Genomic DNA, 13,953 nt, shown 5'->3' on the forward strand with positions numbered 1-13,953 from the left:
TCTGGGCGGCTCCTGGGGGCAGACCGGCGCTCCCCAGCCCCAGGGTAGGTACCATGTGACAGCTTTCGGTCACCTGTCAGTGTTCTCTTCTTGTCTGGTTTCATTTGTTATTGTCTGTATCGCCAGGCTTTCCTGAGGGGCAAGACCTGTGTTTCGCTTTGGTTGCTGCAAAGCCCAGAGAAGCTCAGTTATGGAGGGGCTTATGGGACTGAACAGCTGATATTTGTCTGGCCCCTTTAAGCCAGGGGCTCACAGCCTCCCCAAGCATGCACGCCTCCATACCCTCGCCCTTCCCAGCGGAGGCCAAGCCGCTGTGAGTCTGTTTCTACAGATGGTCAGCCAGGGCCCCGAGAAGGGGAGATCCTCACTAGGTTACCCTAGGAGCCAGGGGCAGACACTGAGCCTGTGCCCTGGTGGTCGTGCGTTAGACTCGGCCCCCTGTTCTGCAGAGGGAAAACCAGTGTGATCGTCAAGAAAACATTTTTCTTTGGCCCCTGCAGACACACGCACCCTCCTTATTTCGTCTTAATCTAAATGTAAATTAATTTCCCATTCCCTGCATGAAGGCAGAGGTCTGGACACAGAGTTAGGAGCCCCGGTTTCCATCCAGGCTCTGCTTTTAGCTGTGATCCTGGGGAAGTCCCCTCTTCTCTGGACCTCAGTCTATACCATCATAAACAAAGAGCCCGTCCGAAGCCCTGTGACACAGCAGAACCCCCTGGGTGCCTCCACCCCTCTCCCCCGAGACCTGGTGCAGTAGGTCTCCAGAAGGGTCCTGTCCTGTGTACAGGCAGGAGGTGAGGTCTGCTCAGCCACGTGGTCTTTCAGGCTCCTTTACCCAACCCAGCAAACTCGGGCAACCAGGTGGCAGTGGCTTGCTCTCATTGATGAGGTGTCAGGCCCCTGTGGAGAAGCAGGCCCCGTCCTTTCCTTCAGCGGCTCATTTCGGTACTGTGGTTCAGTCGCTAAGTCGTGTCTGCCTCTTTGTGACCCCATGGACTAGCATGCCAGGCCTCCCTGTCCCTCACCATCCTGGAGTTTGCCCAAGTTCGTGTCTATTGAATCAGTGATACCATCCAACCATCTCATCCTCTGCCACCCTCTTCTCCTTTTGCCCTCAGTCTTTCCCAGCATCAGGGTCTTTTCCAGTGAGTTAGCTGTTCGTGTCGGGTGGCCTAAGTATTAGAGCTTCAACTTCAGCATCAGTCCTTCCAGTGAGTATTTAGGGTTGATTTCCTTTAGGATTGACTGGTTTGATCTCCTTGCTGTCCAAGGGACTCACAAGAGTCTTCTCTAACACCACAATTTGAAAGTATCAATTCTTCAGCACTCAGCCTTCATTATGGTCCAACTCTCACATCCATACATGACTGCTGGAATATAAGCTCAAACAAAGTGTAATCAGGACAGTAAATCTGCTGTTTAACCAAAAAATAAAAGTCCTGTGACAGATTTCAAGGTTCTGGAAATGCTTCCTTTGACACTTCTGAAGGAAGGATGAGAGAGACCTAGCCTTCAATATAATTTCTCCCATCTTGGGAACAAAGTCCAGGACATGGTAACCATGGGAACGAAGTCCAGGACATGGTAACCATGTTTACTGAAAATGCAACATAGCTTAAAATCTACAGTGAGAGTCTGCAGTTGCAGGAGTGGAGACCTAATTTTGTGAAAGTCTCTTTTCCTCTCCGTGCCTTGCCACACGAGCGTAACCCCCAGCGGCCACCCTGCACCAACACCCTCACCTTCGTTCCTGGTCACTTACCATGTGAGTGGTAGTGCGCTAAGGGCTGGCGATGCATTTTCTCAGTCAGTCTGCGGAGTTTCTGCACAAAGGCCTTAGGAGGCAGGTTCTGTCATCCCCGCTTTATGGATGCGAAAACTGAGGTTCCCAGAGGGAAGTGACTTGCCCTGGATTGCATGGCATGTAAGTGGAGGAGCTGAATTTGAAGGGATACATGCTTCTAGCCTCTGGGCTGTATTGCAACTTCTCCATCTGAGAGCCGCAAATCGCGACGCCAGGTTTAATGCTGTCTCCCTGCCAAGCCTGTCATCCTTTCCTCATTATTATTGGCATGCTCCATCGTTCTCCTAACTTTGGACTAAGTGACCACCCAGCCTGCCTGCCGCTGGGCTCCCCACTGGGGTCACTTCTTCGATGAGGAGGAGGGATTATTCCTCTTAGTCCTGACCAGCTGCCCAGGCTGTCCCAGTGCTAGCACTAGGGCACACGGGCAGGCCGTTTCTTCCTGTGAGCCTCTTGTCCAGACGAGGAAGTGGAGGCTGGGGGCATCTGGAGAGTGCCTTGGGTTCACCCCAGAGGGACAGCTGTCCTTTTCCTGTGGCAAGTTTGCCCTCAGTGGGGTATCACCGCCTCCAGAAAGCTCTCTTTGCTTAGCAACACTTGACTTTGCTCTGCCTACTCAGAGTTTTGATAGCTAAATTTGCAAAGTGTTAGTTTGCCTTCTTCGTGAATGTTTTTAAAAGAATACCGGAGGCCTCTCGTTAAAGAGTTTTCTGTCTCAGGTGGATCCAGAGCCCCTGAGGCTCAAGCCGTGGCACTGCCTGGCCAGGTTGTGTCTGCCTCGCTTTGCCTGCCTTTGCCTCACCTTCCCCCAGCCCCTTGGCCCCACACTGACCAGGCCTGCTCTGTCCCACAGGCAGGTCCTTCCGGCGTTCCTGTGCAGGACCCTCACCACTGAGGAGCTTAGCCCCCGTGACTCCGGACTCCTGGTCCTCGGTCTCACCGACTTCCCTCCTTCCTGGGAAGATGTTCCTGGTGGGCCTGACAGGGGGCATCGCTTCGGGCAAGAGCTCGGTGATCCAGGTGTTCCAGCAGCTGGGTTGTGCGGTGATCGATGTGGACATCATTGCCCGGCACGGTGAGTTGTGGGCACAGCTGTACCCTGCAGCTCCTCTTTGCTTCCTTCCTTCCATCAGGCCTCACTGTTTTACAGGCCTTTCCCATAAGCCTGGCCTCCTGCTCCCACCCCCTGTGGCCCACCCCGTCCTGCTCACTCTTCCCTCCCCTCACCCCATGACCAACACGAGGGATTCTGGGGGCCCTGGTCCCCCCGCAACTGCTTTCCCTCCTCTGGTTTTTAAAACATTATTTGTTTATTTCTGGCTACGCTCGTCTTCATTGCTGCACAGCCTTTTCTCTAGTTGCAGCAAGAGAAGGCTGCTCTCTGGTTGCGGTGCACAGGCTTCTCATTGCGGTGCTCCTCTTGTGGAGCACGGGCTCTAGACACGCGGGCTCAGTAGTTACGGCATGTGGGCTTAGTGGCCCCCTCAGCATATAGGATCTTCCCGAACCAAAGATCGAACCCACGTCTCCTGCATTGGCAGGTGGATTCTCAACCACTGGACCATCAAGGAAGTCTCCCTCATTTTGTTTTTGCTCCAGCTGAAAGAAGCACCCCTGGGTTGCCCCATCATTTTGCCTGTAGCCCCTAGGAGTCTCCTTGTTGACCTGGAGGCTCCAGAGAATGACCCAGGTTCCTCTTCCTGCCCCAGTTGTCCAGCCAGGATACCCCGCCCACCGGCGCATCGTGGAGGCCTTTGGCACCGAGGTCCTGCTGGAGAACGGTGACATCGATCGCAAGGTCCTAGGCGACCTGATCTTTAACCAGCCCGACCGGCGGCATCTGCTCAACAGCATCACCCACCCTGAGATCTGCAAGGAAATGATGAAAGAGACCGTCAAGTACTTCCTCCGGGGTAAATCCTGGACCTGGGACCAGACAGGGCAGAGCCAGTTCCTCCAGGCACGAACCTTTCTGTGCAGAGAGATTGTCCATGGAGGGAGGAACCAGTTTTCATGCAGGCTGTCGAATTCACTCTGCTCATTGGCATCCCCTGTGCAGCCGGGTACCAGCCCCAGAAAGATGAAGTGATTTTCCTCAACTTTTAAGGGAGTGGACAGTTTAATGAGAAGAGGCACTTGAGGCTTTTGAGCCCTGAACTCCAGGAAGCTGATTTTTCTCGTAGGGGTGGGAGTAATAATGATGTTTTTGTCATGGTTTAGTTACTAAGTCTTGTGTGACTCTTGTGACCCCATGGACTGTAGCCCACGAGGCTCCTCTGTCCATGGAATCCTGTAGGCAAGAATGCTGAAGCAGGTTGCCATTCCCTTCTCCAGGGGATCTTCCCGACAAAGGGATCAAACCAGCATCTCCTACACTGCAGGTGGATTCTTTCCTGCTGAGCCACCAGGGAAGCTTCAGGGAATAATAATAGCTGATGAATAATGGAGTCATAAGACCAGAGGTTAAGTCCCAGCCCTCATGGTTTCCAGCTGCATGACTGTCAGAGTGAGCCCCCCCCCCTGCCTGTTTCCTCCTCTGCAAAGTGAGGCTAATAATGCCATCTCGAAAGTTCTTAGGGACTAAGAGTCCACACCGTGACTGTGGGTCACCAAGCAAATGTAAGCCATGGTCAGAGTTGGTGCTGGTTGAGCTGCCTGGGAGAGTAAATTTGCAGGGTGGAAGGTAGGGAGGCTCCAGCATGGCCAGGGCTTGCAGGGGTGAATTCCAGTGGAGGATAATCCTTCAGGGCTGGGCCTCAGTAGAGAGAGCTAGCCAGGCATGTGCAGGGCCAGCCAAATGTTGGGGCAGGTCTGGAGGAGAGGAGCATATTTGTAAAGCAGGGTCTGTTGGCAGCCTTTTTCCCAGGCCATACACTGCATTCCAGGCATGGTTCTTCAGGGCGGCATGGGGTCGGGGTGGCCTGATCGTTACTGTCCGGGATGGGGTCAGCCCCCAGGAGAAGGGGGAGAGCCCAGAGCGGTGGCTTAGGATCAGGCGACAGGCTGGCCCAGGGCTCCGCAGAGCTGCCTGCCAGCCTCTGGGACGTGCAGCCTCTAGCCCAGGCTCTGAGTTGAAGGCCTGCCTGCTTGTCTGCCATCAGTCACCAGTCACGAGGCTGAGACTTTGCTTCCTGGAGGCTATGAGGAGCCTTCATGTTTTTTTCCAGGCTTTTGCACTGTGATCATGGCGAAATTCTCTCGTACATCAGGTTCTCATGTACAGAGTGGGGACCTTCCCCCCCGACCCCACCGCCCCGGCCAGTACCTCCCTGCAGAAGGAAACAGATGAATTGACAAACAGCCTTGACACTGATACTCCCTTCCCTGCCCCTGAGCCCTGGCCAGGCAGGAGCTGGTCTGGATGTGCTCCCTGCCAGACCAGCTTTTGCTCCCCATCTCCTTGTTGCAGGCCTCTTTCCCCACTGCCTCCCTCAAGGAGAGTCTCTGGACTCTTGGTGCCTTTGTCCTGCCTCTTATGTCTGTGCCAGGACCCCTTCTGTCCTCCCCTGCACCTGCCTGTCCCTCAACCGGGAGTGGGGCCTTCTGCCTTTCATTCCTGCCCTTTCGAGATCTCTCCCAGGCCAGGCGTGAGTACGTACGTCTGCAGGGCTTCAGGGTGGCAGCAGCTCTCCCCTCATGAAATGACACATGAGATAATATCACCTGCTCCAAAGTTCTCCCACTGTGTCATCTACCCAGCCTCCCCTCTCCCCAACCACCACCACTTAAACAAAAGCCAGAAAGCTCTTTTCAGCTCGATAAGGTGAAAAATGGGGACGACAGCTGTGGCTTCCTCAGTCCCAGTTTTCCCCTGATGAGTATAACAAATACAACTGTCAGAGTTGGTATAATCAAACGTCAGATAAGATCACCAGCTGTTGGGAGGTCTCCGTGTAGGCAGACGGATGTCTTAATAGAGTCAGGATGGTTTGCAGAGCTTATCAAGCAGGAGCGATGTGACAGCTGAATAGCCCTTTGCCAGCGAACCAAAGAGCTGGCCGCAAGCTCCCGAGAGGGGCTGAGGAGAAAGGACAGTGACGGGAGAGAAAGGGATGGGAGCGGAGCAGAAAAGGGAGATAAAAGGCCCAGGGAGGATCTGGACTCGGCTCCTGCTCTGGGCTGGGGAGGAGTGGGGAGCCCGTGCTGCCGGCCTCCTTCCTCCAGGAACACTGGTAATGGTAGTAATAGCAGCTATCATCTGTGGAGCCTCAAGCGAGGGTCTGGGTGAGGGGGAGCTGAGTGGTTTACAAACTTTTGCTCTCGTAGGCCTTACCGTCTTCCTGTGAGGTGGGTCATCCTTTCACCCACCGACATAGGCGAGGCTTGGTAACAGGGCTGAAGCGAGACAGCGGGGCTGCACACTAAGGCGCATCCCAGAGCCCGTTCCTCAACCCTGGCTTCACCCGAAGGTGTCGGTTGGGCTTCCTGAGCATCGAGCCCCGAGGGACAGGAAACCCAGAGGCTTGGGTCACCATGTCCCCTGTACCACCTGGAGTGCAGCTCCCCTATGACGCCCCTGGGATGGTAGCACGTGTGGCTGGAAGTGTTCACAGGGGCATCGTCCAAGCCAGGCAGGCGTCTCTGGGCCAGAGCCAGGGCCCAACCCTTTCTCACTGCTCCTGGACCCGTGCCAGCTTGTTGACACTTGAACAGTGGCCACTGGTGTCGAGAACTAGGAGCCCAAATTGTCTCTGGGTGAGTAGCTCAGGGACGTGTCTGCTCACAGTGGGTGAGGGTGCCGCCCCCTGGACTGGCCTTGGCTTGTATTGGGTTGGCCAGAAAGTTCATTCAGGTTTTTTCATAGGATGTTGCAGGAAAACCCGAATGAACCTTTTGGCCAACGCAGTAGGTGGGCTAGACAGCGTCTTTTATTTACCCCATGGGAGTTGGTTCTGTAGTATTAGTCATAACCACCCCACCACCTCCAGACCAGTACCTGTACTCCCTGGCTGGAGCTCTACCCCTGATGCCACGAAGCAGCCTCTTTCCTTTGGGGCAGTTCCCGCTGCCCACGTATGAGTTTTTTGGGGAGAATCTATAGATAGCCTTGCAGGACTCTTCAGCAGGGAACCAGGCTTGGACCTGGCTCCTGGGGGGAGAACCTCTTCTTTTTTTTTAATTTAATTAGTTTATTTTTGGCTGTGCTGGCTCTTCATTGCTGCTTGCGCTGGGCTTTCTCTAGTTGTGGCAAGTGGGGGTTACTCTCTAGTTGGCAGTGTTCAGGCTTCCCACTGGTGGCCTCTCTCGTTGCAGAGCACAGCCTCTAGGGTGCGCAGCCTTCAGTGGTTGCAGCACAAGGGCTCAGTAGTTGCAGCTCTTGAGCTCCAGAGCATGCGTTCAGTAGTCGTGGCATACTGGCTTACTTGCCCCTCGGCATGTGCGATCTTCCGGGAGCAGGAATCAAACCCATGTCCCCTGCATTGGCAGGCAGGTTCTTTACCACTGAGCCACCAGGGAAGTCCTTTGTCCTCTTTTTTTTTGAGGAAAGGTGGGTGAAATAGGGCAGAAAGGACCCAGCTACTCCCAGAAACTCTCTCCAATCTCCTATAATTCGGCTGTGTCATCTCCCTTCAGAAATGGTAACTCTTTGGGTTTCAGATCAGGGGAACTCAACCCTTTGTGACCGCTTTGTCAGCTTCGCCTCACTCTGCTCCAGGCCTCTACTTCAGCCAGAGCCACTCCCATTCCTGGAACCCTCACCTCCGCCCTCCTCATTTTCAAGTCTCAGAGGTCCTACCTGCTTTTCAAGGCGACTACAAATGCCATCCCTTCTATAAGGTCTTCCTGGATCATCCACCCCAAAATGACTTTCTGCAACATTTTGTCCTGAGTGGCATTGGAACCAGCTAGCATTCAGGTTATTGGAGAAGGAAATGGCAACCCACTCCAGTATTCTTGCTTGGAGAATCCCAGGGACCGGGGAGCCTGGTGGGCTGCCGTCTATGGGGTCGCACAGAGTCGGACACGACTGAAGTGACTTAGCAGGAGCATTCAGGTTATGCCTTTCCTTAGAAGGTCTCCCTGCTCTGTCGGGGAGCTCCTGATGGTGGGGGACAATGGTTTTGGCTCGTTCCCACACTGAGCATGTAGTCCTGTGTGTGCTTACAGAATTGAGTTTGTGCATTTCCTGGCCTCTCCCCAGGATACCGCTACGTGATTCTGGACATCCCCCTGCTTTTTGAGACCAAGAAACTGCTCAAGTACATGAAGCACACGGTGGTGGTATACTGGTGAGTGTGTGGCACGGCCTGGCCCAACTGAGGCTGGAAAGGAGCACCCCTGGGGTAAGGCGCGTGCCTGTGAAATGGCCCATCGCATTTTACCCTTTCCCCACGTGGTGACCAGGAGGCCCGGGGGGGTTGGGTAGCAGTGCCCAGAGCCTGTAGAAACTGACCTCTATAGAGCTAGGCCCAGATATGCCTGGGGGTGGATGTGGGAAGTGATGGCCCCCAGGTGTCTCTCTAGTGCTTGGGAAGGGCTCCCCCTGCTGGCTTTTGGAGGCATTTCAGCCCAGATGCTGGGCCCTGCCCTAGGGGACCCATGTTCTATTCAGTGGTTTCCTTTTCCCTCCTGTAGTGCTTCTCAACTTTCCAAACAGCTCCCACATCAATTTACCTCTCAACATAAGGTAGTCAGGACAGGAGTTGATATTCCTGGGGCATAGGAAACTCAAGCCAGGAGTTACAGAATTTGTCTAGGGTCGCCCACTGGCAATATGTATGAACTGAAAGTTGCAGAGAGGGAACTGTCAGAACTCAGCTAAAAAAGGTGCTTTGTTCTCAGAATCCCTCAGGACATGGAGCAGACCGGCATCCAGGTTTGGCAAACAACAGGATCAAACTGTCAGAGAAAATGAGTCATAGTCGCAGTGGGGTGTGAGTGTAGATGAGGCTTCAGGGTGTCTCTGCCTTCCAGAAACTTCCGGGATGCCACCCACAGATACAGCAGACACAGAGGTGGGCCCTTGGCTCTGCAGGTATTTTGGGTACAGGGTGGCTCTCAAGACATATAATGCAGGGGAGGCTCCTGGAACACCGGAGGCAGGGCCTGGAGTGCTCAGCGCCCCCAGCATCACCCTGCCCTCCCAGCTCCTAGCCCTGGGCTGTCATTTAAAGGCAGCCTGAATTTACTGAGCCTGGAGCAGGGACTCAGGCCTCCTCTTCTCTCCCCCGCTGGCCTGTGTCTACCCGTGTAAACCTGTAGCCTCTCTGGGTTCTTTGTTCCCTGTTTGGGAAAGACTGTCAACTGAGGCCAAGCAGACTCCATGAAGACAGAGTTCTCTTTGCCTTGGACTTTTAATATAATTCCAAACTTTGTACCAAGGGATCAGGGGAAAAAAAAAAAAAAAACCTCAGAGTATAATGTTTAAGTGAAAGTGTCAGTCGCTCAGTCGTGTTTGACTCTTTGTGACTCCATGGACTGTACCCTGCCAGGCTCCTCTGTCCATGGAATTTTACAGGCAAGAATACTGGAGCGGGTTGCCATTCCCTCCTGCAGGGGATCTTCCCGACTCAGGGACTGAACCCAGGTCTCCTGCTTGGCAGGCAGATTCTTTGTCCTGAGTAAACAAATTAGGACCTGGTTGCATCTGCAGTCACCACCAGGTGACTCAGGCCTACGTTTCCACCTTCCTCCTCCCATGCTTTCCTTTTGCCAAGAGCAGAGACAGCTGTGGCTCCTGGCAGATAGATGGGGCTTTGTGGATTTGGCAGCTTCCCAGGAGATCCTCCAGCCCCACTCACTGGCCAGAGCCTTCCCAGCGTTCCGGGTACCATACCTCCCCCACTCTTATCACATGTGGTTGTATGACTCTTGAGAGATACCCAGGAGATAAATGAAGGATTATTTGCCTTTCATAAAAGGGATCTACACTCAACAAAAATAAGTCCATCCCCACATGGACTCCTTTAACTGGCAAACTACCCCTTGGGCATTTGAGCTAATATGGGGGACTTACCAAAGTGTGATTATACCAAAACGTGATTATTCACTTTTTTGAGGAGCTTGCCAATTGTGGGGTAAATATTTGGGCAAAAGTTCCCTTACCCCAAACAACATCAGTCCCTAAACTAACCACATGGGACTCTCTCTGAGCTCCAGGAAGGGCTGTCGGCGAGTTCTTCCCATCCCAGGAGACCCGCTGGTCTCAGCCTCACCCTCTGAAGGATGAGTGCTCACTGGTGGCCCCAAGCCGTCTCCATTCTCTCAGCAGACTTTCCCAGCCACGGAGCTGCAGAGTCGCTGACAAGGATTGCATATAGTCCTTGTTCTCAGCCAGGTGGGAACTGGCCCCATGACCCTGACAGCATGCCATCCTCGTAACAAAGGAAGTCAGAAGTCCTACCAACTTTTCAAGGCCAGTACAAACGCCAGCTTTATACAAGGTCTTCCTTAATTGGTCAGCCAGAAATGACTTTCTGCCACATTCGGTCCTCAGTGGCTTTGGAGTTGGCTAGTGTTCAGGTTATATCTGTCCTTTCTGTCTTGACAGCCCAGGAGGTCCTCAGGTCTAGGCCACAGCTAGACTAAAGGGACTAAACTAGTCATCAGATCTTCCCATCTTATAACTGGTAAAACTCTGGCCTAGTGGCAAAGCAGAGAGACCCCCAGATAGCAGAAAACAGCTGCTGCAGCCTTTTAACCCCTTGTTCCCATCTAGGGGCTCACGCAGTCAGAGAGCTAGGGGGCTGCTAGAGATGACCCTGCTCCAGAGGACAGCTGGACGGTGCCTGTGTAGCCAAGGCAGGACAGGGAGCTTGCTGAGGAAGGACCAGGCAGTAACAATCAGAACAGGCAAGAGAGGCATTCTTTGTTTTTCCTCTGGAGCTGGGAGACTGGGTGCTGCTTGGCCTACTGTGCGTGCTCAGCCCTGTCTCAAGGGCCAAGGGGACCCAGTTCTCAAGTCCTTGCTCCTGCTGGAAGCACGTTGGGGCATCTCGCTTCTTCCGTGGCCTCCAGCCCAGTGGCCACCGTCTCAGCACAGTCCTTGTGCTCTGAATGTGCTGGGGCGGGTGTGGGGAGACAAGGAGAGGGCTCCTTATGGAAGGCCAGGGAGCTGGTTTTGACGCCGCAGGCCCTGGTCCCCAGGGGAGCTGCAGGAAGCATTTAGCTTGCAGACCCAGGCCTTTCAGTAAAGGTCATCCATCCAGGGATGCAGGATGTCGCTGATTCCAGGTGACCAAATCCTCCCATCTTAAAATCAAGGAATCTCGGGCCTGGTAGCCAAGCAGAGAGACCCCAGATGGCAGAAAACAGCTGCTGCCCCTCTTTGCCCTCCCCATTTATACTAAGGGGCTTAGGTAGCCCACAGCAGTGCTAGGGTGCTCATGAAGCCCGAGCTTCCAGGGCTGCCCACCCCTGTAACGAGGGACGAGAAAGTCCAGAGCCTGCAGTGCCTGAGCAGCCCTTCTGCCTGGCCCTTAGTGACCGAGACACACAGCTGGCCCGGCTTATGCGGCGGAACAGCCTGAGCCGTGAGGATGCGGAGGCCCGGATCAAGGCCCAGCTGCCCCTGAAGGACAAGGCCCGCATGGCCCGCCACGTTCTAGACAACTCGGGCGAGTGGAGCGTCACCAAACGCCAGGTGGTCCTCCTGCATGCGGAGCTGGACCACTCCCTGGAGTACCTGCCACTGCGACTCGGGGTCCTCACGGGGCTGGCCGTCATCGTCGGTCTGCTCTACCTGCTCACCCACTACCTCCTGCCTTCCCCTTAGCTGGACCCTCCAAGGCAGGAACTGCTGGGTCTCCATCTCCTCAGAGGTTGGAGCCAGGTAACAAATGCATCGGGTTTCCTCCCAACCCCTCAACACACGCACTCTGGATCTGGGCTGGAGCCTTGCCCTGGGCCTTCCTTTCCTCTGGGCACATGCTGCATCCTATCCAAGGCAGGGAAACAGCCCTCTGTCAGCAGATGCTCCTTTCCACCTGCCCCAGAGCCCCTCCCTCTGGAACCCCCCACAGAACAGTGTCCATGAGCGGGTGTGACAGTAACAGTGTGAGACTGTTGTTAATTTCTTGTGGGTGGGGGTGAGGAGCACTCTCAGGGGCCGTCACCAGTGTTTAAAGCTGGGAGGGTCCCTGGGCCTGAACCGTCTCCAAGCACGTGCCCCATCATGCCCAAAATGTCCTCTTAGTGGACATTGGGGAATCAGTTTGGACCAAAGGCTGCCCCCTTCAAGCAGGATTCCCCAGTAGACTGAAGCCCTCAGCCAGGATACAGTAAGGATTCGCTTATGGGCGATGCTATATCTGGGCAGAGGCCAGGCCTCCTAGATGACCCACCGCCCCCCGTGGTATTTCCCCAGCACTCCCTGCAGCCTGCTCCCTGAGCTCTTGGTGGTCCACATGCACCTGGATGTTTCTTGCCTCTGTGCCTTTGCCTTGCTGCTCCCCAAGCTAAAATAACCTTCCCCCCACCCCCACCTCCCACCTGGTTACCTTCCAGCTCAGGCACCAGCTGAAGCTCAGGGCGGGGTTAGGTGCTCTGGGTCACCACCCTGCCACTGCCTGAATCCACAGTATAATAATCAGCCAAAAGCTGGTTGGTCTTTCCTAGACTGTAAGCCCTTTGCGGGCAGGAATTGTCTTATTCATCTCTGTTCCTGGTGCAGAGCCTGAGCTGCCACTGGTGCTGAATAAAGTGTGTTGATCTGAAATGCCCCATGCTGCCACTGTACTCTCAGCATCACTGACCAACTGAGGTTCCCAGACTCCGCTCATACCATTTGGGCTTAAGCGTGGCCCCCTCCCACACTAAGACCTGGGCCCCTCACTCCGCCAGCCCTAGAAGGTACAGTCGCCCACTTGACTTCATCCAGGAGGATTCAGCCAGGTCCTAACGTACCTGTGTGACAGGAGTGGAGGTGCTAGGGCAGCCTCACATCCACGTACTCCATCTTCCTTCCCCAACCCAATTAGACCAGTGTGGACATCAGCTTCCTCTTGCCAGAGCCAGCAAACCTGCTGATGTGTTGATCCTGCGGCCAGCAGCCTATTAAAGCCAGAAATGAGTGTGACAAATGCGACTGCTGTGGTGGGCACATTCAGCGACCCCTTTCCCCGAGCTGCTCATACTTTAGAGACCAGCTCATTAACTCACTGCAAACCCAGGAGGGGCCGAGGCTGGTCAAGGAGGCTGCAGAGTGGGTCCAGGGCTGGATGAGAGCGCCAGAGGGTGGCTGCTTCTGCGGTTTGAGACCCGGAAAGGGGGGAAAGGAGGGAAGAGTATGGACCCCTCCCAGCACCATTACCCCGTCATGGAGAAGATGGCTCCTGGTGAAGACCTGTGACTTGCTGACACCACTGCATTGTGACACCCGGAGGTAACATAGTGATTATTCTGATTCCCCGCCCAGAGGGATGATCTGGTTTGGGTCAGAGCCAAGATTCAGAAGTCTGCCCGCTGTGTCCCAGGGCCTGCCGGGAGGGAGCAGACCTGGGATTCCTCTGGCCCATTAGGCTCTGTCTCCTACCTGTGTGACCTCCTGTCTTCATGATGTTTATATCAAAGAATCTAATGGAGGACCACGGAAACCCTTTGCAAACATTAAAGCTCGAGTTGTTTTCTTCCCTGCCCCAGTATACCGAATTGGATGCAAGAATGTCAGAGGATGGCCAGTCAGGAAGGTGTGGAGAAAACGCCATCCCGGCCTCCTCTTCCCAGGCTTGGTGGCCCAAGGCGGCCTTACAGGAATACTACTTCCTCTGAGGCATCACTGCGTTTCTAGGTCGCTCCCGAGCCCCTTGGGTAAAGCAAGAGCATGTCCCCCGCCCCCGCAAGCCCTGGTCCCGCGACCCGGCGGCACCCTCCGCTCCGGCCGGCAGGTGGCAGCACCCGCCCGGATTGGGGTCGGGCTTCGGCGACCGGCGCTAGCCAAGCGATCACTAACTTTCTCCCGGTGGCGTTCCCGTCTCTCCGGGGCCGCGGCCGGCGTCAGATTCCCCGGCAGCGGCGGAGGCGCGGGCGCGCGGCCGGGCCCGGGGCGCTAATTAACAAGCCGTGCGGCTCGCCGCATCCTCTTTGCTGGAGCTGCGGGACCCGGGCCCCGCGGGGCGGAGGGACGTGTCCCCATTCCACCCCTGTGCCAGGGTGACCGGTCTCCCACCCTCCAGCCGCACGCTCGGACCCTGCTGCTCTCCTTTAAC

General features: G+C 55.1%; 1 protein-coding gene across 2 annotated transcripts in view; it reads left to right on the forward strand.

Moving 5' to 3' along the window:
* DCAKD (dephospho-CoA kinase domain containing) overlaps nt 1–12,464 on the forward strand; it is a 28,125-nt gene extending 15,661 nt beyond the window's left edge. For both annotated transcript variants that reach the window (XM_040245111.1, XM_040245112.1), the window contains 4 exons: nt 2,661–2,882; nt 3,517–3,720; nt 7,950–8,037; nt 11,231–12,464. In XM_040245111.1, coding sequence (XP_040101045.1) covers nt 2,771–2,882; nt 3,517–3,720; nt 7,950–8,037; nt 11,231–11,522 — 696 coding nt within the window. In that variant the 5' untranslated portion in view covers nt 2,661–2,770 and the 3' untranslated portion in view covers nt 11,523–12,464. The remainder of the gene's footprint in view (nt 1–2,660; nt 2,883–3,516; nt 3,721–7,949; nt 8,038–11,230) is intronic.
* Nucleotides 12,465–13,953: the final 1,489 nt, after the last annotated feature.

Source organism: Oryx dammah, unplaced genomic scaffold (genome assembly GCF_014754425.2).
Source record: "Oryx dammah isolate SB20612 unplaced genomic scaffold, SCBI_Odam_1.1 HiC_scaffold_8, whole genome shotgun sequence".
NCBI classification, from domain to species: Eukaryota; Metazoa; Chordata; class Mammalia; order Artiodactyla; family Bovidae; genus Oryx; species Oryx dammah.